This window comes from Mesoplodon mirus, assembly GCF_964341445.2.
Source record: "Mesoplodon mirus genome assembly, chromosome: 14".
Classification (NCBI taxonomy): Eukaryota; Metazoa; Chordata; class Mammalia; order Artiodactyla; family Ziphiidae; genus Mesoplodon; species Mesoplodon mirus.
This window is the reverse complement of record NC_138990.1, coordinates 2340278-2365313: the sequence shown is the minus strand read 5'-3', so window position 1 is coordinate 2365313 and position 25036 is coordinate 2340278. Positions and strand designations below refer to the sequence as shown.

Sequence of the window (25036 nt, the reverse complement as noted above, 5' to 3'; positions counted from 1 at the left end):
AGTTAAGCCATTGAGTTGACTAATTATCTGGTCCACTTCTTCACATATCCTTTTCTAAAACAGGTTCTTCAGAACCTTTTCAACATTCTAAGCATGATGGTGATGAGTGAGTTACAATGAGCCAGAGGACAGTAATATGAAATGTACTGAGTTACAACATGTATTAGCTAGGAATACATTCCTCTGCAAGTAACAGAAAACCCAAATAATGGTGGCTTAAAGAAAATTAAAAGCTTTACCTAGAAACCCACCAGCAGACTTCCATTTGCTTTCCTTTCATTAGACTGGAGTTAGGTGGCAGCATCTATCATGAAAAACCGGTATTTGGTTTCTTGTTGTTTTAATTTATTTTACTGAAGTATAGTTTATTTACAATATTGTGTTAATTTCTACTGTACGGGAAAGTGATTCAGTTATACATATATATACATTCTTTTTCATATTCTTTTCCATTATGATTTATCACAGGATATTGAATAGAGTTCCCTGGGCTATAGAGTAGGACCTTGTTGATTATCCATTCTGTATATAATAGTTTCCATCTGCTAATCCCAAACTCCCAACCTGTCCCCCACTCCCCCTTGGCAACCACAAGTCTGTTCTCTATGTCTGAGTGTGTTTCTGTTTTGTAGATAAGTTCATTTCTGTTATATTTTAGATTCCACATATAAGTGATATCATATGGTATTTGTCTTTCTCATTCTGACTTACTTCACTTAGTATGATAACATCTAGGGCCATCCATGTTGCTGCAAATGGCATTATTTCATTCCTTTTTATGGCTGAGTAGTATTCCATTGTATATATATACCACATCATCTTTATCCATTCATCTTCAATGGACATTTAGGTTGTTTCCATGTCTTGGCTATTGTAAATAGTGTTGCAATGAACATTGGGGTGCATGTATCTTTTTGAGTTATAGTTTTCTTTGGATGTATGCCCAGGAGTGGGATTGCAAGATCGTATGGCAACTCTATTTTTAGTTTTTTGAGGAACCTCCATACTGTTTTCCACAGTGGCTGCACCAATTAGCATTCCCAACAACAGTGTAAGAGGGTTCCCTTTTCTCCATACCCTCCAGCATTTATTATTTGTAGACTTTTTAATGATGGCCATTCTGACTGGTGCGAGGTGATACCTCATTGTAATTTTGTTTTGCATTTTTCTAATAATTATCAGTATTCAGCATCTTTTCATGTGCCTGTTGGACATCTGTATATCTTTTTAGAGAAATTTCTATTTAGGTCTTCTGCCCATTTTGCTATTGGGTTGGGTTTTTTTGTTACTGAGTTGTGTGGGCTGTTTGTAGATTTTGGAAATTAAGCCCCTGTTGGTTACATCATTTGCAAATATTTTCTTCCAGCCTGTAGGTTGTCTTTTCATTCTGTTTATAGTTTCCTTTGCTGTGCAAAAGCTTATAAGTTTGATTAGGTCCAACTTGTTTATTTTTGCTTCTATTTCTGTTGCCTTGGGAGACTGACCTAAGAAAACATTGGTATGATTTATTTCAGAGAATGTGTTGCCTATGTTCTCTTCTAAGAGTTTTATGGTGTCATGTCTTATATTTAAGTCTGTAAGCCATTTTGAGTTTATTTTTTGTGTATGGAGTAAGGGTTTGTTCTAACTTCATTGATTTACATGTGACTGTCCAACTTTCCCAACACCACTTCCTGAAGAGACTGTCTTTTCTCCATTGTATATTCTTGCCTCCTTTGTTGAAGATTAATTGACCATAGGTGTGTGGGTTTATTTCTGGTCTCTCTCTTCTTTTCCATTGAATCCATATGTCTGTTTTTGTGCCGGCACCATGCTGTTTTTATTACTGTGGCTTTCTAGGATTGTCTGAAGTTTGGGAAGGTTATACCTCCAGCTTTGTTCGTTTTCTTCAGGAGTGCTTTGGCAGTTCTGGGTATTTTATGGTTCTATATAAATTTTAGGATTATTTGTTGTAGTTCGGTGAAAAATGGTATGGGTAATTTGATAGGGATCAGATTAAATCTGTAGATTGCTTTGGGTAGCATGGCCTTTTTAACAATATTAATTCTTCCAATCCAAGAGCATGGGATATTTCCCATTTCTTTAAATCATCTTCAATTTCCTTTATTAATGTTTTATATTTCTCAGCATATGTCTTTCACCTCCTTGGTGAGGTTTATTCCTAAGTATTTTCTTTTTTGATACGATTTTAAAAGGGATTGTTTTTTTTTTCTTTCCCTTTCTAGTATTTCATTGTTAGTGTAAAGAAATGCAACCAATTTCTGTGTGTTAATCTTGTATTGTGGCTACCTTATGAATTTGTTTATTGGTTCTGCTAGTTTTTCTGTAGGTCATTAGGGTTTTCTACATATCATGTCACATAATGACAGTTTTACCTCTTCCCTTCCAATTTGGATCCCTTTTATTTCTTTTTTCTTGTCTGATTGCTGTGGCTAGGACTTCCAGTACTATGTTGAATAGAAGAGGTGAGAGTGAGCATCCTCGTGTTGATCTAGATTTTAGCGTGAAGGCTTTCAGTTTTTCACCATTGAGTATTATATTGGCTGTAGGTTTGTCATAGTTTTTATTATGTTGAAATATGTTCTCTCTACACCCAGTTTGGTATGAGTTTTTATCATGAATGAATGTTGAATTTTGTCAAATGCTTTTTCTGCATCTTTTGAGATTATCAGGTAGTTTTTGTCTTTTCTGTGTCAGTGTGGTGTATCACATTGATTGATTTGCATATTTTGAACCATCCTTGTGACCCTGGGATGAATCCAGCTAGGTCATAGTGCATGATCTTTCTTATGTGTTGTTGGATTCAGTTTGCTAGTATTTTATTGAGAATTTTTGCATCTGTAATCATCAAAGATACTGGCCTGTAATTTTTTTCTTTTGTAGTGTCTTTGTCTGGTTTTGGTATCGGGCTGATGGTGGCTTCATAGAATGTCTTTGGGAGTTTTCCCTCCTCTTCACTCTTTTGGAAGAGTTTAAGAAGGATCAGTATGAGTCCTTTTTTGTGTGCTTGGTAGGATTCGCCTGTGAAGCCATCAGGCCCTGGACTTTTGTTTGTAGGGAGTTTTTTTATTACAGATTCTATTTCACTTCTAGTGATTGGTCTGTCCAAAGTATCTATTTCTTCTTGATTCAATTTTGGTGGGATGTTTCTAGAAACTTGTCCATTTCTTCTAGGTTGTTCAATTTGTTGGCATATAATTGTTCATAGTATTCGCTTATGGTTTTTTGTATTTCTTCAGTATCAGTTGTGATTTCTCCTCTTTCATTTCTCATTTTGTTTATTTGATTCCCCTCTCTTTTCTTCTTGGTGAGCCTGTCTAGAGGTTTGTCAATCTTGTTTAGCCTTTCAGAGAACCAGCTCTTGGTTTTATTGATTTCTTTCTATTGTTTTTGTAATCCCTTTTTCATTTATTTCCTCTCTGGTCCTTATCATTTCCTTCTTTCTGCTTACTTTGGGTTTTGTTTGTTCTTCTTTTTCTAATTCGTTTAGGTGTTAGGTTTTTATTTGAAATTTTTCTTGTTCTTTGAGGGAGGGAGGCCTGTATCACAATGAACTGATCTCTAAGAACTGCTCTGCTGTAGCCCATGGATTTTTGTATGATTGTATTTTCATTGTCATTTGTCTCAAGGTATTCTTTAATTTCATCGTTGATCCATTGGGTTTTTTGGTAGCATGTTGTTTAGTCTCCATGTAATCTTTTTTTTTTTTTCTCGTTTCTTTTTCTGTGGTTGATTTCAGTTTCATGCTGTTGTGGTTAGAAAACCTGCTTGAAAACATTTCTGTACTCTTAAATTTGTTGAGGCTTGTTTTGTGCCTCAGTATGTGCTCAACCCTAGAGAATGCCCCATGTGCACTTGAAAAGACTGTGTATTGGGTTTTTTGGATATAATGCCTGAAAATATCAATTAAGTCTAAATGCTCTAGTGTATCATTTAGGATCTCTGCTGCGTTATTGATTTTCTGTCTAGAAGATCTGTCCACTGATATGAGCAGGGTGTTTAAGTCTCCTACTATTATTGTACTCCTATCCCTTTTTCCCTTTATGTCTGTTAGTATTTGTTTTATGTATTTGGGTGCTCCTATATTGGGTGCATATATGTTGACGAATGTAATATCCTCCTCTTGTATTGATTCTTTCATCATTATATAGTGCTCTTCTTTATCTTTCTTTATGGTCTTTGTTTTAAAGTCCACTTTGCCTGATATGAGTAGTGCTACCCCTGCTTTCTTGTCATTTCTGTTTGCATGAGATATCTTTTTCCATCCCCTCACTTTCAGTCTGTGTCCTTCACTCTGAAGTGGGTCTCTTGTAGACAGCATATGGTAAGCTCTTGTTTTTTAATCCAATCTGCCAGTCTGTATTTTTTGATTGCAGCATTTAGTCCATTGACATTTAAGGTAATTATTGATAGATATATATTTATTGCCATTTTTAACCTTGTTTTCCGGTTGATTTTGTATTTTTTTCTTTGTTCCTTTCTTTTTGTTTTTCCTTTTGTGGTTTGATGATTTTCTTTTGTATTATGCTTGTTCTCTTCTTTTTGGTTTTTGTGAATCTGCTGTATGTTTTTTGATTTGTAGTAACCAATATGGTTTTCAAATATGTTAACCCATTACTATATCTACTTGCTTTAGACTGATGATAGTCATATAGGCTCAAACACATTCTAAAATTTAAAAATCTACATTATTTTACTCTCCTACCTGGCATTTTATGATTTTGATACCCTCTTTTACATCTTCATGTTTATCCTTTTTCTGTTCATTTTGCTTATCATCCCTTTCATAAAAATGTTTGTTTTTTACTCTAATCTGTATACTGGTTTAAGTGATTTACTTTCCATTTTTGATTTTCTCTTTTATATAGATTATTGCTTCTTTTCTATTTAGAGAAGGCCTTTAATTATTTCTTTTAGTATAGGTTTAGTATTGCTGTTATTCTTTTAGTTTTTGCTCTTCTGAGAAATTCTGTCTCTTTCCTATTCCAAATGATAATCTTGCTGAGTAGAGTATCCTAGGTTGCAGATTTTTTTCCTTTCAGGACTTTGACTATATCTTGCCACTCCCTTCTGTCCTGCAATGTTTTCTATAGGAAAATCAGGTAATAGCCTTATGGTGGTTCCCTTGTAATTAACTCTTTTTACTCCCTTCTGGCCTGCAATGTTTTCTATAGGGAAATCAGGTAATAGCCTTATGTGGGTTCCCTTGTAATTAACCCTTTTTTCTCTTGGTGCCTTTAGAATCTTCTCTTTATCTTTAACTTTTGCCACTTTAATCATAATATGTCTTGGTGTAGGTCTGCTTGGGTTCATCTTGTTTGGGACCCTCTGTGCTTCCTGTGCCTAGATATCTGTTTCCTTCTTTAGGTTTGGGAAGTTTTCAGCCATAATTTCTTCAAATACATTTTCAATCCCCTTGTCTCTTTCTTCCCCTTCTGAAATTCCTATTATGCATAGATTGGCACGCTTTATATTTAATATTTTAAAAACTTTTATTGTGGACATATAATAATACAATGAATCCCCCTCTGTGGACCATCATTCAGCTTCAAAAATTGCCAACTATTGGCTAATTTTGTTTCATCGATGCCCTCATGTACTCACCCTGCCCATATTATTATGTTTTAGTTAATAGACTTTTTTTTTTAGAGAAGTTTTAGGTTCACAAAAAAATAAGCAGATAATATGCAGCATTCCCACCTCTCCCTCTTCACCCAGTTTCTCCCATTAGTGACATCTTGCATTAGTCTGGTACATTTGTTACAATTGATGAACCAATACTGAGACATTATTATTAACCAAAGTCTGTAGCTTATATTACAGTTCACTCTTTGTGTTGTACAGTTCTATGAGCATAAGCTGTTTATTCCACAATTTATAGAGTCAATTATCCCTAAGACCATAAATGTCTGGACTAAATCTAAACTGCCTTCTAACTCTTTAGTCCAGGAATCAGTGAAGTGATAAAAAAAAAAAGCCCTTGGAACTAATTGAAAATTGTAAAGTTGAGGAAACATCAGACCACACTAAAAATCACCAGTCCTGGTACATAAAAGCAACTGTAGCGCAAGTCATCTTTGCCCAAAGTGTGGGTGGGGCTGTGGGCTGGGGAGGAGCCTGTATCCTGCCCTGGCCCTTATGGGCCTGGAGGAGACAGAACCCACTCTTCAGGGAACAGTAATTTTAATCGAAGCAACATTGTTGAGGCAGCAGGAGCAGGAAGGAGAGCATAGAACTTTCCACAAGCATGACTGGAGTCAGAACCTCCGAGGTCCTTGCGGCAGGGAAGAGAAGCCTTTGAGTCAAGTACTGAAGCTCAGTGCTTTGGCCTGGGTGCTATACATGTCACTTCTGCTCAGACTTCCTTAGCTGCAAGGAGGCATGTGGCTGTGCCCGGCTTCACGGGAGTACGGAAGTATCCTACCTTAACGGCAGTGTCCATGTACTCCAGTTGCTGGGGCCTCCACGGACTGTGACCCATGGAGACTGCTGCTGCCGTTAAGTCCCAGAGGTGGGGATGGGGGAGAGGTTCGGGGCAGCTTCAAGGCCTGGACCCCACAAGTGGGTCGCCCTGGCGAGGGCTCTGGAGCTCTGCAGGGCACAGCCCTCAGCCTGTCCCTGAGCCACCAGCTCACCCTCCGGCCTGAGGCCAGAGGGCCTGGAGGGCCCCAGGGAGAAGGCTGCGATCCTCCTCTCTCTGCACTCTCCACAGCGAGGACCACTGCCAGGCTGATTGTTGGCAGAGCGGGACCTCTAACCACTGGCAAGCTTTGTATTATCCCATAGATCTTTTCTATTGCTTCCATTTTTTTCATTTTTTTATATTGGCTTTCTGTCTGCTGTTCTGATTGGGTGATTTACATTATTTTGTCTTTCAGAACACATTCATTCTGCATTATTCAGTCTGCTGTTTATTGCCTTTAACTCAGCTTTCATCTGGGCAACTGAGTTTTCTAATTTTTCTTGGCTCCTCTATATAGTTTCTAGTTCCTTTTTACAGTAATATGTATTTCAATTATAGTCTTTTTTAATTCCTTCAGTATTTTCACTATCTCCTTTTTGAAATCAGTATCTATTAGATGAAGATGTCTGTTTCACTGTTTGTTCTTTCAGGGCAATTCTCTTCATCTTTTAATTGGAAGTGGTTGTTCTGCTTCTTCATTTTACTTATATTTCTCTTACTCTATGAGTTTAGGAGAAACAGTTAATTACTGTGGTCTTGGAGGGCTATGTGGGAGTATCCATGTGTAGCCTGCATGGGTTTAATATATTTGGTGGGAGGGCTGTTTTTAGTATGGCTGCCTCTTTCCTCAGTGTGTGCTGGCCATTATCACCTTAAAAGGGGGTGTGACTGGTGTTGTGGTGACCCGAGCCTGAACTGAATGTTGAGCGGATCCTCCTCTTTGCTCTGTGGTTGTCACAGCCCTGTTGGAGGCAGCGTCTACCCCCTAGTTGTTGGAGTAGAAACCCTCAGATCTGTTTCTGATGTGCGGTGTGAGATAGGTGTAATTGGAGCACTCGCACTGAGAGGAGCCACTGAGTGTTCCTCTCCCAGAGCTATCCACTGTGAAGTGCGCTCCATGGTGTCACCTGAAACCCACTGTGCAAGCTAACAAAGTATACTGTTGGTGGCATGCCCTTGGTCCCACCTCAACTTTGGGAATGCAGGCAGTAGTCCCTGGTGTCCTTCAGGCCCTGTGTTTACAAAGCCACCGGCTCAAATCAACCAGTGCAGATCCACTGAAGTCAGGTACCACGACTGCAGTAGTTGCACACCTCGACCCGCTATGGGAGCTATGGAAGCAACCCAGACCCTGTCCCAGCCTGCATGTGCATGCGCCCACAGAGCCCACAGGTGCTAAGTCCAGACCCATCAGAGCTGCAGGAGCACCCGTTGTCCATTCAGATATCGTGCAGTCGCTGAGTTTTTACAAAACCAGTAGCCGTGGCATAAATCTGCAGATCACACAGTCGTGGGGAGATGGCTTAGATTTCAGCCCTGCTTCCTAAGTTGTGTGACCCCTGGTAATCAACTCGGATTTCAGCCCCGCCTCCACTTGTGGGCAACCCCCTGGCACTTGCATGCCCCCAGAGCTTGTAGAGGTGGTGCCAAGCCAGCTGAGAGTGTGCAGAGAAAGAGGCTGCTATGGCGGCCCTGCCCCTCCCTTCACTCATATGCACATTAACAGTGGGGTTTCAGTGGCAGCCCCACTGCCTCTGTGAGGCTGCTATTGGCAGGCACCACCCCTCCCTTCTCACACCCCCTTAACAATGACACTTCGCTTCTATGGCGGGCCCAGGCTTCTTCCATGTATACCCACCGGTTGACGCTGTACCACACTCCAGCCCCTTCCTACTGTCTCCACACAGCCAACCCCAGTCCTTCCCCTGGGTCTGTCCTCTAAAGCTGGAGTATCAGCACCCAGCCCTCATGTGCACCAGCCGATGTTCATCTCAGGCTGGGGAGTGCAGGGCAGTGGCCCAGACCATCTGTTCTGGTCTCTCTGTGCAAACTGGCTGCTGCTGTCTCCTCTGAGCCTCTGAAGCTCCCTTTCTGTCCCACCTGGGGGGGCTTCCAAGGTATGGGAACCTTTTCCTCTTTCATGACTCCCTCCCAGGGACACAGGTCCCATCCCACTTCCCTTTTTTTCTTTTTCTTTCATCCTACCCGATTACATGGAGATCTTTCTTGCACTTTTAGGTTCTGAGATCTGCCAGGTTCAGTAGGTGTTCTGTGAGAATTGTTCCACAGAGATGTATTTTTCATGTATTTGTGGGTGGAGGTGACCTCCATGTCCTTCTATTCTGCCACCTTGATTGGAGCCTCCAGTATGTGGTTTTTTGAGAGTATATTAGATCATAAACAGAACTAGCTATATAAGCACTGAGAACCAAGCTTTTGTGAAAAATAAGATTTTGTAATTTGCCTCTTGCACATGAATTTAAAGTTCTAAATTTTAAAACTGTGTGCAAATTTTAAAAACGTTTTATTATAACCATAAAAAATGTCAGAGGCATGGAATTTTGAGCTGGTGAGACCTTGGTGTATCCAATCTGCTTTCATGCTATTAATATTTGTAAGACTAATGAATGTTGAAAACAATATAAATTTTCATATTATTTTTAGGGACGAGAGATAGATCTTTCTCATAGCAGTGAATCTCAAACAGTGAAGAAGTTTGGTGCTTCCATTTCATTTCCACCAGTAAATTTAGAAATTATAAAGAAGCAACTAAATACTAGGTAAGTAATATTAATTTTAAAATTTATATTTGTCATAGACATTTAATAGTGAAAAAAATTAGCACTATAATCTTTTTAACTATTAAATATTAGTATTAAAGAGATTTATAGGAAAAAATTAGCATCACCTGTTACCACATTAATATAACTGATTTCCTTTTTTTATGTCTTTTAGTGTTTATAATAAATATATATAGTATAGTTACAATCAATAAAATCAAGTTCTGCTTTTTTCACTTACTATTTTTGTTAGCATTTATCTGCATTGTTAAATAGCCTTTAATTTTTAAAAATAATATGTCGGGAGTGTTGGCAGCAAGATGCCAGAATAAGAAGCCCTAGACCTCATTGCCTCACAGAGATACCAACTTAACAACAACATACTGTCCAAAAAGCTTTTATGAGTACTCCAGGAATCAGGAAGTTGTAGTACCCCAGGCAAGCTCAAAGCCCAAAATACCCACATTGTAATGGGTAAGAAAAACCATTTCATTCCAACTGCATCTAGCCCCTCTCACAAGCCAGCACTGCTTTTGATGGAGAGAAAAAACCCAAGTCATAGCTTTTCCATTGGGAAGGAGAAAGAAGTGTGGAACACTGTCTTTTGGAGGTACTGCCCAAGGGACTTGTTTCTGTCTTGTCTGTCTCAGAGCACTGATGGGGAACCATCATACATTAAATACCTGAGGACAAGAAAGAGCTAAGCAGCCTGTTGCAGAACCGGAAAGTCTGCAGTACTACAAACACCAGAGGGAACAAGAGACTACAGAATCCTGAAAAGGAAACCCACAAATCTCTATAACTAGGAAATTTCATATAGAAGCCCAGAGAAGGTGCATCCCCCAGGAAAGGTTTGAGAAGACAGTCTTCCCCACACAACACCACTGGGAATCTCCAGTCAAGCTGATTGAAATGCACTTAAGAGAAACAGCTTCATATGGGGGAGAAACTCCCCTTAAGTGCATTTTCAAATACACAAAACACAACAAAAAGATAACCAGATACATGAAGAAACAAGGAAACATGGCCCAATCAAAGGGCCAAAATTAATTCCAGAACTAAAAGAAACAGAGGTCTATGAATTACCTGACAGAGAATTCAGAATAGTCTTCTTAAAGAAGCTTAATGTGCCATAAGTGATCACAGACAACTAAAGAAATCAGGGAACTGATACATGAACAAGGTTGGAATACCAACAGAGGTGGAAACTGAGAAAGAACCAGAGGTTCTAGAGCTGAAAGTGTAATAACTGAACTAAAAAATTTACTGAAGGTAGCAGACTATATCAAACAGAAGAAACAAGCAAGACCTCTGAGAGTGATCATTTGAAATTACCAAGTCAGAGTAACAAAAAGAAAAAAAAAAAAGAAAAGTGAAGAAATCCTAAGGGATTTATATGATGCTATCAAGCAGAACAACATATACATTATGGGAATCCAAGAAGGAGAAGAGTAGCAGAATGGGACAGAGAGCTTATCTGAAGATATAATGGCCAAAGCCTTACCGGCCTGAGGAAGGAAATGGGCATTCAACTTAAAAAAGTTAAAAGGACTCCAACAAGGATGAATACAAGGAGGCTTACACTGAGACGATTATAATCAAACTTTCTAGATACAAAGAATTTAAAAAGCCACAAAACAAAAGCACCTCATCATGTACAAGAGGGCCCCATAAGATTAACAAGAGACTTCTCAACAGAAACATTACAGGGGCCAGAAGGGAGTAGGATGATATATTCAAAGTACTGAAAGAAAGAAACTGCCAACAGAGATTACTGTATCCAGCAAAACTGTCCTTCATGTATGAAGGAGAAATAAAGAACTCAGGTAAACAAAGCTGAGGGAGTTCATCACACTAGACCTGCCTTAACAAAAATTGCTGAAAGATATCCTTCAAGTTGAAATGAAAGAACACTAGACAGTAGCATGAACCATACAAAAATACAAAGTTCTCTGGTAAAAGTAAATATATATATAAATACAGAATCCAGTAATACTGTAAGTGTGGTGTAAAAATCACTTTTAATATAGAATTTTAAAGGTAAAAGCACAAAAATAACTATAACATGTTAGTGGATACAAAATTTTTAAGTGTAATCTGTGATATCAATAACAAGAGGTGGAGGGGAGATATAAAGAAGTAGAGTTTTTGTATGTGATTGAAGTTAAGATGTTGTCAGTTTAAAATAGATTACTAGAATTATAAGGTTTTTTTTGGTAATCCCCATGGTAAACATAAAGAAAATACCTATAGAAGGTATGCAGAGGAAAATGAAAGCGATCCAGAGCACATCACTACAAAAAAATCAACAAAACACAAGGCAGCAACAAAGTGAGAGAGTGGCGTGGACATATATACACTACCAAACGTAAAATAGATAGCTAGTGGGAAACAGGTGCATAGCACAGGGAGATCAGCTCGGTGCTTTGTGACCACCTAGAGGGGTGGGATAGGGAGGGAGGGAGACGCAAGAGGGAAGACATATGGGAACATATGTATATGTATAACTGATTCACTTTGTTATAAAGCAGAAACTAACACACCATTGTAAAGCAATTATACTCCAATAAAGATGTTAAAAAAAAAAAGAGAGGGAGAGGTACAAAATAACTACAAGACAGACAAAAAACAATTTAAAAATAACAGTCGTAAGTCCTTCCATATCAGTAATTACTTCAAATGTGAATGGATTATATTCTATAATCAAAAGACATACAGTGGCTGAATAGGTTGGGAAAAATAAAAGAAGCAAGATCCGGGAATTCCCTGGTTGTCCAGTGGTTAGGATTCTGTGCTTTCACTGCCTAGCACCTGGGTTTGATCCCTGGTCAGGGAACTAAGGTCACACAAGCTGCACAGCCAAAAAATTTTAAAAAGCAAGAGCCACTATATACTATCTGCAAGAGGCTCACTTAGATTTAATGATACATAAAGGATGAAAGTGATAGGATTGCAAAAAGATTCCATGAAAACAGTAAACAAAAGAGAGCAGGAGTGGCATTACTTAGAGAAAAGAATTTTAAGTTTAAAACTACAAGAGAGGGCTTCCCTGGTGGCACAGTGGTTGAGAGTCCGCCTGCCAATGCAGGGGACACGGGTTCGTGCCCCGGTCTGGGAGGATCCCACATGCCACGGAGCTGCTGGGCCCGTGAGCCATGGCCGCTGAGCCTGCGCATCCGGAGCCTGTGCTCTGCAACGGGAGAGGCCACGACGGTGAGAGGCCCACATACTGAAAAAAAATAATAAATAAATAAATAAATAAATAAAAATAAAACTACAAGAGACAAGGATATTATGTAATATAAAAGGGTCAATTTATTGGGACAATATAGCAATTATATATATATATATATATATATACCCAACAGTAGAGCACCTAACTGTATAAAGCAAATGTTGACAGAGCTGAAGGGAGAAATAGCAATATAATAATAGTATGAGACCTCAATATCACACTTTCAAATAATTGATGAAATAGACAGAGAATCTTAAGGAAACAGTGATCTTGAACAAAGCTAAATGAACCTAACAAATATATGGAATGTTCCACCCAACAGCAGCAGAATATACTGTCTTTTCAAGCACACAGACCATACTCTGCAGGATAGATCCCACATTAGGTCACAAACAAGTCTTAACAAATTTAACGTTGAAATCATACCTTTTCCAAGCACAGTGCAGTGAGACTAGAAATCGGTAACAGAAAGGGAAAGGGAAAATTCACAAATGTGTGGAAACTAAACATGCTCTTGAACAGCCAATGTACCAAAGAAGAAATCAAAATGGAAACTATAAAGTATCTTGAGGCAAATGAAAACAAAAACACCAAAGTTATGGGATGCAGCAAAAGCAGTACTAAGAGGGAAGTTTATAGCAATGAACACATTAAAAAAGAAAGATATCAAATCAACAGCATAACTGTACCTCAAAAAACTTAAGAAAGAACAAACTGAGCCCAGAGTTATCAGAAGGAAGGAAATAGTAAAGATTAGAGCAGAAATAAACATAATAGAGCATAGAAAAACAACTGAAGAAAAATCAAAACTGAAAGTTTTTTTTTTTTTTAAGATCCAAAAAATTGACAAGCCCTTAGCCAGGCTAAGTGAAAAAGAGAATAGGTTCAAATAACAAAAATAAGAAAGAGAAACGTTATAGCTAATGCCACAGAAACAAACAAAAAGGATCATAAGATACTACTCTAAACAATTATACACCAACAAACTAGATAACCAAGAAGAAATGGATCAATTTCAAGAAACATACAACCTACCAATACTGATTTATAAAGAGATGAAAAATTTGAACAAATCTGTTACTAGTAAGGAGATTGAATTAGTAGTCAAAAACCTACCAACAAAGAAAAGCCCAGGACAGATAACCTCACTGGATAATTCTACCAAACATTTAAAGATGAATTAACACCCATCCTTCTCAAACCCTTCCAAAAAACTGAAGAGGCAATAACATTCCCAAACTCATTCTATGAGGTCAGCATTACCCTGATCCCGAAATCTCAGACAAAGATAGTACAAGAAAAGAAAGTTAATAAGCCAATATCCCTGATGAATATTGTTGTAAAAACCCTCAATAAAATACTAGCAAATGTAATTAACAGTACATTAAGAGGATTATACACATGACCAAGTGGGATTTATTCCTGGAATACAAGGATGATTCATAAGAAAATCAGTGTGGATACTACATTAACAGAATGAAGGGCAAAAACCACATGATCATCTCAACTGATACAGAAGACACCGTTGACAAAATTAAGCACACTTTCATCATAAAAACCCTCACCCAACTAGGAATAGGAAGAAATTACTTGAACATAATAAAGACCATATATGAGTAGCCCACAGCTAACATCATATTCAGTGGTGGAAAACCAAAAGCTTTCCCTGTAAGATCAGGAACAAGGCAAGGATGCCTATTCTTGTCCCTTCTATTCAAAGTATTAGGAGTCATAGCCAGAGAATTCACGCAAGAAAAATAAATTGATAAATAAATAAATAAAAGACATCCAAATAGGAAAGGAAGAAGTAAATCTCTGTTCACAGATGATATGATCTTTTATGTAGGAAAGCCTGAAGACTACACTTACACACACACGCGCACACACACACACACACACCGTTAGAGCTAATAAATCTAGCAAATTGCAGAATGAAATACCAACACACAAAAATCAGTTGTTTCTGTGCACTAACAATGAAAAGTCCAAAACTATATACTTAGAAAACACTCATTTACAATAGAATTAAAAAGAATAAAATTTAGGAATTAACTTAGTCAAGGAGGCAAAATATTTGTACATCAAAAATTATAAAACATTGCTGAAAGAAATTGAAGACATAAGTAAATGGAAAGACATCCCATGTTCATGGATTAGAAAACTTAATACTGTTAAAATGTCCATATTACCCAAAGCAATCTATAGATGCAGTGCATTCTCTATCAAAATCCCAAAGGCATTTTTTGCAGAAATAGGAAGAAATCCTGAAATTCATATGGAATCTCAAAGGACCCAAGAAAGAAAAAGCACTGGCAACAAAAGCAAAAAGAGACAAGTGGGACTACATCAAACTAAACTGTTTCTGCCTAACAAAGGAAATAATCAACAGAGTGAAAAGGCAACCAACGGAATAGGAGAAAATATTTGTAAACCATATATATGATAAGTGGTTAATACCCAAAATATGTAAGTAGCTCATGTAACTCAACAACAGACTATCCAACTGAAAAATGGGCAAAGGACTGGAATAGACATTTTGCAAAGAAGACATACAAGTGGTGAACAAACCTGAAAAGATGCTCAACATCACTAATCAGAGAATTAACAAATCATAACCACACTGAGCTATCACCTCATACCCATTAAGGTGGCCACTATAAAAATACAGAAATTGACTAGTATTGTCAAAGATACAGAGAAAAGGGAACTCATATACTGTTGGTGGGAATGTAAAATGGTCAGCTGCTATGGAGAACAATTTCTGAAAAAGTTAAAAATATAATTACCATATGATCCAGCAATCCAACTTTTGGATATATAGCCAAAAGAATTCAAAAGAAAACAGTTCAAGAGATATTTGCACATTACAGCATTATTTACAATAGCTTGGAGGTAGAAGCATCTTAAATGTCCATCAGCAGATGAATGGGTAAAGAAGATGTGGTATTTACACACAGTGGAGTATTTATTATCAGTGGTAAAAAAAAAAAATCCTGTCATGCCACAACATGGATGAACCTTGAGGACTGAGTGAAATAAACCAGTTACAAAAAGATAAATACTGCATGACTCTACTTTTATGAGGTATCTAAAGTAGTCATACTCTTAGGAACTGAAAGTAGAATGGTGGTTGCCAAGGGTGGGGGGAGATGGGGAGTTGTTGATCAGTGGGTATAGAACTTCAGTTCTGCAAGATGAAAAAGTTCTAAAGATCTGTTATACATCAATGTGCATATCGTTAATACTACTCTAATATACTTTAATGGTTAAGTGTAAATTTTGTTATGTTTTTGACTACAGTAAAAAATAATAAGCATATTAGTAATATTTTGTTCATCGATACAGTTAGTATATCATGATTTATTTAAGTATTTCTCTGTTGGACGTTGACATTTTGATTTCTAAATTTGTCTTATTATAAATAATGCTACAGATGTTCATTATGAACGTTTTGTTCCTATAAGTCACTTAAACTGTTATTTTCTTTTTTTAATGAATTTATTTATTTATTTTTGTCTGTGTTGGGTCTTCATTGTGGTGCACGGGCTTCTCATTGTGGTGGCTTCTCTTGTTGCGGAGCATGGACTCTAGGCACATAGGCTCAGTAGTCGTGGTGCACAGGCTTAGTTGCTCTGCAGCATGTGGGATCTTCCCGGACCAGGGCTCAAACTCGTGTCCCCTTCATTGGCAGGCGATTCTTAACCACTGCACCACCAGGGAAGTCCCAAAATGGTTATATTATTTCTTAAGATAAGTTTCCGGGGAAAGTTAACTGCAGCAAAAGTTAGGCATATTTTTATGGTTGTTGATACAAATACATTTCTAAAGCACAGCTAACCGCTCATTATCTATTGCGATTAATAGTTATCTCTTAAAAAGTATTAATCTCACGTTTATAAATGCTATTTTTTGTTAAAAATAAGGCAAACCCCGTAATAGGTTGTCTTGTTTTAAATATTTATATATTTTCTGTTTTACTATTTAGGATCTAGTGTGCATCTTTAGATACACGAAAGAATAAGTATGACAGTAAAAGTCTAATTAGTCCTTACAACATTTAATACAAGGAGAGAGCTTGGTTCTCCTGCCACCAAAGCAAGTATTCTTAAAGAACATTTTCATTGCTTTTTTTTATATATATACCTGGGAATTTTTTTCTGGTACCTTGAAATAGGTTCAGAATTTTCTCCCCTGTATCTTTTGTATAAATCAGGTTTACAGTAGCTTCATTCCTTGATCACATTGCAACTAAAATATGTTGGTCATGGTTTATTTAAATGATTTGATGCAGAAAAGGACCTTTTGTAATATTTTATTGTGAAATATATGAAAATTTTAGATGTGCCATTTTTTAGATTTCAGGTTATCTCTGTTTTCTAGGAGGTTGGCAAACTACCAGCCTACAGCCCGTTTTTGTATATAAGGTTTTATTGAAACATAGTCATGCTTGTGCAGTGTATTGTCTATAGCTGCTTTTGTGCTACAACATAAAATTGTGGAGTTACAACAGTAACCATCGAGCTTCCAAAGCCTAAAATGTTTACTGTCTGTCCCTTTACCAAAAAAAGTTTGCCAGCCTCTGTTCTAGGTCATTGTTTTTCAGTAGTGATGTTAAATGATGAGATTATTTTGATTAAAGATTATTTTTTGTAATGTTTTCACTATCATTTCATCTCCTTCTGATACAGAGCTAGAATTATAGATAGATTGCATCTAGAATCACATATAACTCAGAATCTTTTTTTTTTTTGAGATTGTGTTTGAGTTGTCTTGCATGAGTAATAGAACAGAAAAAAGTAGCAGACCACTGATATAGATTAGCATTTCACTTTATCCAGATAAATGTTATTTTTAACTTTAGTGTACTTTATTCTTTCTATTAACCGGGTTCTTTATTTTAAAAGAAAATATATTTTATGGTTTAAAGACAGAAAATTTAAACAGTACAAAAGCTGATACAGAGAAAAGGAAGTCATCTTCCCCAGAGAAAACCATTTCTACCAGTTTCCTATGTTTCCTTACAGAAGTAATATATATGTATGTCTGTATAAGCACATATGTACTTATATATTGCCCCATTTTTAATACAAAATTGAAGCACACTTATATACCCTGTTCCATACCTTGTTTTTCCATATATGTACTTACACATTTACTGCTGTAACCAGTAATACTACACTTAAAGCATTTTGTTAATAATGCTTGCTGGGCTTCCCTGGTGGCGCAGTGGTTGAGAGTCCTCCTGCCGATGCAGGGGGACGCGGGTTCGTGCCCCGGTCTGGGAGGATCCCACATGCCGCGGAGCGGCTGGGCCCGTGAGCCATGGCCGCTGAGCCTGCACGTCCGGAGCCTGTGCTCCGCAACGGGAGAGGCCACAACAGTGAGAGGCCCGCATACCACAAAAAAAAAAAAAAAATAATAATAATAATAATAATGCTTGCTGTACATTATTATCTTGATTTATTTCTTAACTGCCTCTATTTTTTATATAAAGCAAAGAAAGATTTTCAGAGACAAATGCAGTAGTCATTGTTCAAGGGAAACTTGAGAAGAGGACATTTGGCCTAAGCAAGTGCTTGCTAATGAGTTTTCATTTTAGAGGAGGTTAGCAGAAGTTTAATTTTTTTAATTGTTTGATTCAAGTCCAAATACTATGAATTTGTTATTTCATTTAGTTAATTCTCTAATTCTAATGTGCTCAGAGTGTCAAATATTAGTGTAAAACACATTCAGGATTTTTTGTGTGTTTCTTATTTCTCCATTGGCATGTATATGTAAGGGGTAAGTGAATTTTAAAAGATAAGCAGATGTTGAATTGTATTTGAGAGTCTTTTTATGTTACATCAGTTGATACATGTGATATTCACAAGAGCTGAAAGAAACTGGGCTTTCTGAACATCAACAGAGCAGTATAGGGGCTACAGCAACAACAGAGGGAATGAAGTGCACCTCACAGAACATCAAATTCTAATGACAGGGCTTCCCTGGTGGCGCAGTGGTTGAGAGTCCGCCTGCCGATGCAGGGGACACGGGTTCGTGCCCCGGTCTGGGAAGATCCCACATGCCGCGGAGCGGCTGTGCCCGTGAGCCGTGGCCGCTGAGCCTGCGCGTCCGGAGCCTGTGCTCTGTAATGGGAGAGGCCACAACAGTGAGAGGCCTGTGTACCGCAAAAAAAAAAAAAAAAAAAACTAATGACAAAACAGAAACCATTATGAGTCACAAAACAGATAAATTATTACCAAAATAATTTATAAATTATAAAGTTTAATATTAAATTTTAATGATAATTTAATATTTAATTTTATTAATATTAAATATTTATTGATATTTAATATTAATATTTAAATATTATTAAAATGTTGGTTTTAAATATTAAATTTAATATTAAATATTTTAATACTTTAATGATTATAAATTATAATATTTATAATATTATAAATTACCAAATCATAACATGCTCAAATGGTTTTAATACCAGCTCAGATACCCATATTGCAAGGAAGACCACAGATTGATTTAACAGTAACTCCACATGGACTCCTGTGTTTCAAATATAAAACCACTGATTATTGCAGGAACTCACCTTGTTTATAAAATCTGATCAATCCACACTTACTAACTTCTCCTCTAAGACTAACTTATGATTAGCTCCAGCACCTAAAAATCTTTAAGTGTCCTTTCCTACCTTTCCCTTTGAAACCTCTTTTATCCTGGTGTTTTCCTTTGCTCTACAAGTCTTATAAACCCAGGTTTATATGATTGTCAGTTTCCTTGGTGGTCTTTGTAAGGTAGATTTGAAAAAATTTTTCATTAGACCGCTACTTACTATAATAGAAATAAAAGTTTGTAATATAAAGCGATTTTTATTTATTTTTATTTTATATTTATTTAGATTAACATTACTACAGGATACTCACCGCTCACACCTGAGGGAATATGAAAAATACATAGAAGATGTCAAGAGCTCAAAGAGCACCATCCAGAACCTAGAGAATTCATCAAATCAAGTTCTAAATTTTAAATTCTATAAAAGCATGAAAGTTTATGTGGAGAATTTAATTGACTGTCTTAATGAAAAGGTACATGTCTATAAATATGTAATCATTTTCTTTTTATGGAGAAATTCTCTTACAGTGTGATTTTTTTAAAAGTCTAAATCCCATAAATAAATATTTCATCTAGGACTCTTCCTACATATTTTTGACATACTGGAGTATTAAGTATTCCCTCGATGTTGGACAGTTAGGTGTTTTTTGTAATCATTTTGCAACTTATAAATAGCAGTATAAATTTTTTAAATTCCATCTGTTTAAGAAAAGTTCCTAGAAAGTAAATTATTAAGTGAAAGGGTCTAAATATTTTTAAGGCTTATGAAACATTGCTAAATTATCCTCCAGAAAGATTGTATCAGTTTCTAGTTTACTACATTAAAAAATGGTTTTTGGTTTTACATATTTATTTTGATCTCAAACAAACCTTTGTTTTGTTAATGTAGTTTTTCTTCTTTTGAATTATTTGTGTCCTTTGCCCTGCTATCTTCTTGGTTTATATGGAGGTTTTTTGTGGGGTTTTTTTCCTTTTTTCTTTTTCCAGTATATGGTGAACAGTTCTTTATTGCTTAAAAATTTTAGTGCTTTATCCTATTTGATGTAGGTAAGCATTCCAGTTTGCCCTGTCTTTTGATTTTGTTTGCAATGTTTTTTTTCACATTAGATGTGTTTTTTGTTTTTAATTTTTTTTATTGAAGTATAGTTGATTTACAACGTGTTAGTTTCTGGTGTACGGCAAAGTGATTCAGTTATGTATATGTATGTTCTTTTTCATATTCTTTTCCATTATGGTTTATTACAGGATATTGAATATAGTTCCCCATGATGAACAGTAGGACCTGGTTGTTTATTTTATATATAGTAGTTTGTATCCACTAATCCCAAACTCCTAATTTATCCCTCCCCCACCCCCTTTCTCTGGTAACCATAAATTTGTTTTCTGTGTCTGTGACACAGAAGTATGTTTTCTGTGTCTGTTTCTGTTTTGTAAATAAGTTCATTTGTATCATATTTTAGATTCTGCATATAAGTGATATCATATGGTATTTGTCTTTCTCTTCCTGACTTATTTCATTTACTGTGATAATCTCTTGGTCCATCTATGTTGCTGCAAATGGCATTATTTCATTCTTTTTTATGGCTGAGTAGTATTCCATTTGTGTGTGTGTGTGTGTGTGTGTATGTGCGTGCGTGCGTGCGTGTGTACACCACATCTTCCTTATCCATTCATCTTGTCAGTGGACCTTTAGGTTGTTTCCCTGTCTTGGCTATTGTAAATAATGCTGCTGTGAACATTGGTGTGCATGTATCTTTTCGAATTAGAGTTTTCTCCAGATACGTACCCAGGAGTGGGATTGCAAGATCATGCGGCAACTCTATTTTTAGTTTTTTAAGGAACCCCCATACTGTTTTCCATAACGGCTGCACCAGTTTACATTCCCACCAACAGTGTAGCAGGGTTCCCTTTTCTCCACACCCTCTCCAGCATTTGTTATATGTAGACTTTTAGATGTTGATCATTGTGACCAGTGTGAGGTGATACCTCATTGTAGTTTTGATTTGCGTTTCTCTAGTAATTAGCAATGACATCAGATGTTTTGAAATTTTTGTGTTAATCAGATTTATGAATCATTCTTTTCCATTATAATTTTTGTTTTTGTTTTATACGTACTAAGTCCTTACACTGGGGTCTTAAGTTGTCCTTTTTTTAAAGTAGACTAATCATTTTAAAAATATACTTTCTGCCTTAGTTTTAATTTACTTTTAAAATATTACCAAATAATTGTATTTTCTCCCCTATTATTTTAAGTTGACTACCTTTAATATCACTTGGTCGTTACTTTTCTGAAATATCTATTACAGTGTAACTTTCTTCATTCATCCTTGAAGAATTACACTGTCAAAGGCTTGAATCCATAGCATTAGCTATGGAACATCATTGGAGTGGGTGGGATTGTTGCCCAAGAAATATAAAAATGCCAGTTTCAACTAATCACTCAATTCTGCTTGACAGCTTTCTTACTTGTCTGGTTAGGTCTCTTCAGTTCTCTATTTTTTTCAAATTTTACCAGTTTCCTTAAGTGTTCCCTACAGTCTGCCCCACCTCAGCCTGTGAAAAATAGCTGCAGTCATCATTTCCTCCTCCTCTTTTAGCTCAAAAAAGAATCCTTCTTCTTATCTATCTACTCTTACCATGTTCCTGACTCCAGCCCAGTAGGTTTTATTATTTATGATATTTATAGCTGTTTTAATACAGTAAGTTGATTTTCTAGTTTTATTAGTATTAAAAGTATTGGAAGCTAGGTCTGTTCCTCACAGTGTTCTTTTAATTGAAATGAGATGGTGTAAAAAATGTTTCTGTATATGAGAATTGAGCATGTAATGTGCTTATATATAAATATTATATTTTATAATTCATTAATGATGACCCACAAAATGTTACTTATATATGTATTTCAGATTATCAACATCCAAGAAATAGAATCAGCCATGCATGCACTCCTTGTAAAACAAGCCATGATCTTTATGAAACGCAGGCAAGATGAATTAAAACATGAATCAGCGTATTTACAAGAGTTATCACGTTAGTGTTTTTCATGTTCAATGTGATTTTTTATTCATTAAGCTAAATTATCAGCTAAAAGATAACAATATTTTTATTCCTGTATAAAAAATGTTTTTTGAGTATTTTCCCACTAACCTTTCAACTACCCCCTTCCAAAAATCCCAGACCATTTAAGCTAGGGCTTCAAAATGTCTTAAATGCAGTCTAAAACTAAAACATGAAAATTATAACTTCTAATCACTTAGTATTTGAAACAAAATATTTATAGGACCATTTAATGACTGCTTGAAGATGACTTGAAATAAATATATAGACTGTGTCAGAAATATAACTCTATAAATTTTCCATAGCCCATCCACAGATTGTTTGTGGAGGTTAAAGAAATTCTGGTGGGTTCAGCATAGAATCATCTGTAAGATCTCATTATATTAATAAAAGATTTGGATGCTTCCCTTTAGTTGTCACACTGGTTTTGTATTTTCAGAGATGTCTTCCATTGATTAAGGTGCTGTCAGGGTATAGTGAAAGAAATGGGCCATAGCATCAAGTAGATGATAAAAGCAAAATCAGAATGACTCAAATACATGACATTCAGTTGGTCATAAATTACAGTACATGCTAAAGTAGGAAATAATATGAATGACATATTGGTAATGCAAATGTTTCTAGCATTTGACTATAGGGACAGAAAAAAAACTGGTGAAAACTGCTGAAAAAGAATACTAGGGAAAGAAACTTTCTATTAAATTTTGTTACTGTTCTCAAGTGCTGAACTGTATTCACCAGACAAGGTACATTTTCGTAGACTAGCAAGCTCAATGACTGTTAATATTGCGATAGGGAGTTAACATTGCAATTTCATTGCATGATGAAATATGCAATTTAAGCATATTCTATGTGTGTGTTTATATATACAGATATGTATATATACCTAAGATATAACTTGTTTTCAAAGTGTTTCACTGTATTTCTTTTGAGAATTTGCAGTATGAAATCAATTTTATTCATTAACAGGCAAAGCTGAGACATCAACAAATAGAAGCTTGGCTATAGATGAAAAAACTCAATGGATTTTAGAAGAGATTGAATCTCGAAGGTAACTATATAAAGACTTAAAGCATCATTGAGCAAGTATTTTTTCTACTTAAATAAAATTAACCATATAGTATAAATAACCATAACCTTAGCATATTAATTTGTGAGAATGATGTAAAACCAAAATTTATGGTTTAAAGATGCACTGGTATATTTGGATCAGTCAGAAGGAATGGGTAAAATGGCATTTATCAGCCTGGGAATGGCTCATACCTAGAAGCCGGTCCTAATTACATTGTTACCTGCTCTTCCAAATCTGGGTAGGCTCTGGGAATGTCTTACAGGAAAAAAGAGGGAGAACCAGTTCAGATTAATGAAGCTAAAATGTCAAAAATATTAATATAAAATTGCATGCAAATGTGATGGTTTATTTCTGGGTATTTTAAGTAAATGATGACTTTTTGTTTTAAAGCATTTCTTTTCAACAGGAGCTATTTGTTTTTTATTTATTTTTGGTTTATTGCAAAATATAGGGCACAAAGAAGACAAGCAAGGGTTCTTTCTGGGAATTGTACTCATCAGGAAGGAACATCTAGTGATGATGAACTATCTCCAGCAGACATGATGGACTTCCAAAAAAGCCAAGGTCAGATATCAAGTTTCTAATGTGTCTTGAAGTATTGAAATGCTGGAAAATGCTTTGCTGTGATTGCCCTTAATTATTTAAGCTATGTAAAACAGTTGGTAAAATTCAGGAAAAGAGGAATACATTTTTTTTCCAAATAAGACTTGTCCTTTCCTCTGAAAAAATGGATAAAATGGAGGAGCATGATGAGTATTCCTGAGTTTTCTCCATCAACCTTTTTCATCTCCTGTTATAAAAGGAACCATGAACATTTTTGGCTTCATTTCTCTACTGCATACTTTCTATATTATAATTTTTAATTTAAAATAATTGCATATAGTAAAGCCCAGTTTTAGCATTATAAGAAGGTAAAATATGTGTAGTTGAGTGTGGGCTTTACAGTCAACCAGATGAGTTCAAAGAGGGGATCTAGTCTGTGTGATCATTGGCAGATTCCTTGACTTCACTATATCTGATATTGTTGTTTGTTTGCTTGTTCTTTGTCTGTAAATAGGTAGGCTAGAAACACCTACCTTATAGGGAACATAGTTATGATGATGAAGTGAGGTAATGTATTTATAGTGTTTTGGCATATAGCAGGGGCTCAATAAACGGCAGACTTTATTAGTGTCAATTGTTACTAAAGTGTTTTTTTAATAAAACCTAATTTATATGTTAACGTCAAAGGATAGTTTTCAGCTCAGTTGATTACATAAATTATACGTAACTATGTTTATAGGAAGCAAACTTCAAGGTCACAAACTTAAAATGCATAATATACAGAGACTCATTTTCTTCACAGGTGACATTTTACAGGATCATAAGAAGATTTTTGAAGATGTACACGATGATTTTTGTAATATCCAGAATATTTTATTGAAATTTCAACAGTGGCGAGAAAAGTTTCCTGATTCTTATTATGAAGCTTTCATTAGTTTATGCATTCCGAAGCTTTTAAATCCCCTAATACGATTTCAGTTGATTGATTGGAATCCTCTTAAGGTACATAAGCTTAACATGTGAAAAAAATAATCCTGATCACATTTAGTTACTTAAATCCTCTAGTTATCAGGTTAACTATAAAGTACCATTCCTTTAGAGTTGGAATTGATAATTTGTGCTTTGGAGTAATAGTCTGCACTCATCTTTTCTTGGTTCTCACTCTGTTTTTAAGGCTGAGTGACACTTAACATCAGTAAAGGAAACACTTTTTCTTTTAAATCTTCTTCTATGATAAGTTGAAGATCACTCAAAAAAGTAAAGGTAGTATTAGACCTTAAGAG

General features: G+C 36.0%; 1 protein-coding gene across 3 annotated transcripts in view; it reads left to right on the top strand.

Annotated features, from left to right (window-relative positions):
* Window positions 1–25036, top strand: part of GCFC2 (GC-rich sequence DNA-binding factor 2) — a 68933-nt gene that overhangs the window by 19465 nt on the left and 24432 nt on the right. For 2 of the 3 annotated variants that reach the window (XM_082643012.1, XM_082643014.1), the window contains exons 5-10: window positions 9128–9243; window positions 19371–19557; window positions 21988–22111; window positions 23108–23189; window positions 23662–23774; window positions 24556–24755. In XM_082643012.1, coding sequence (XP_082499138.1) covers window positions 9128–9243; window positions 19371–19557; window positions 21988–22111; window positions 23108–23189; window positions 23662–23774; window positions 24556–24755 — 822 coding nt within the window. The remainder of the gene's footprint in view (window positions 1–9127; window positions 9244–19370; window positions 19558–21987; window positions 22112–23107; window positions 23190–23661; window positions 23775–24555; window positions 24756–25036) is intronic. The other variant, XM_082643013.1, reaches the window with a different exon arrangement.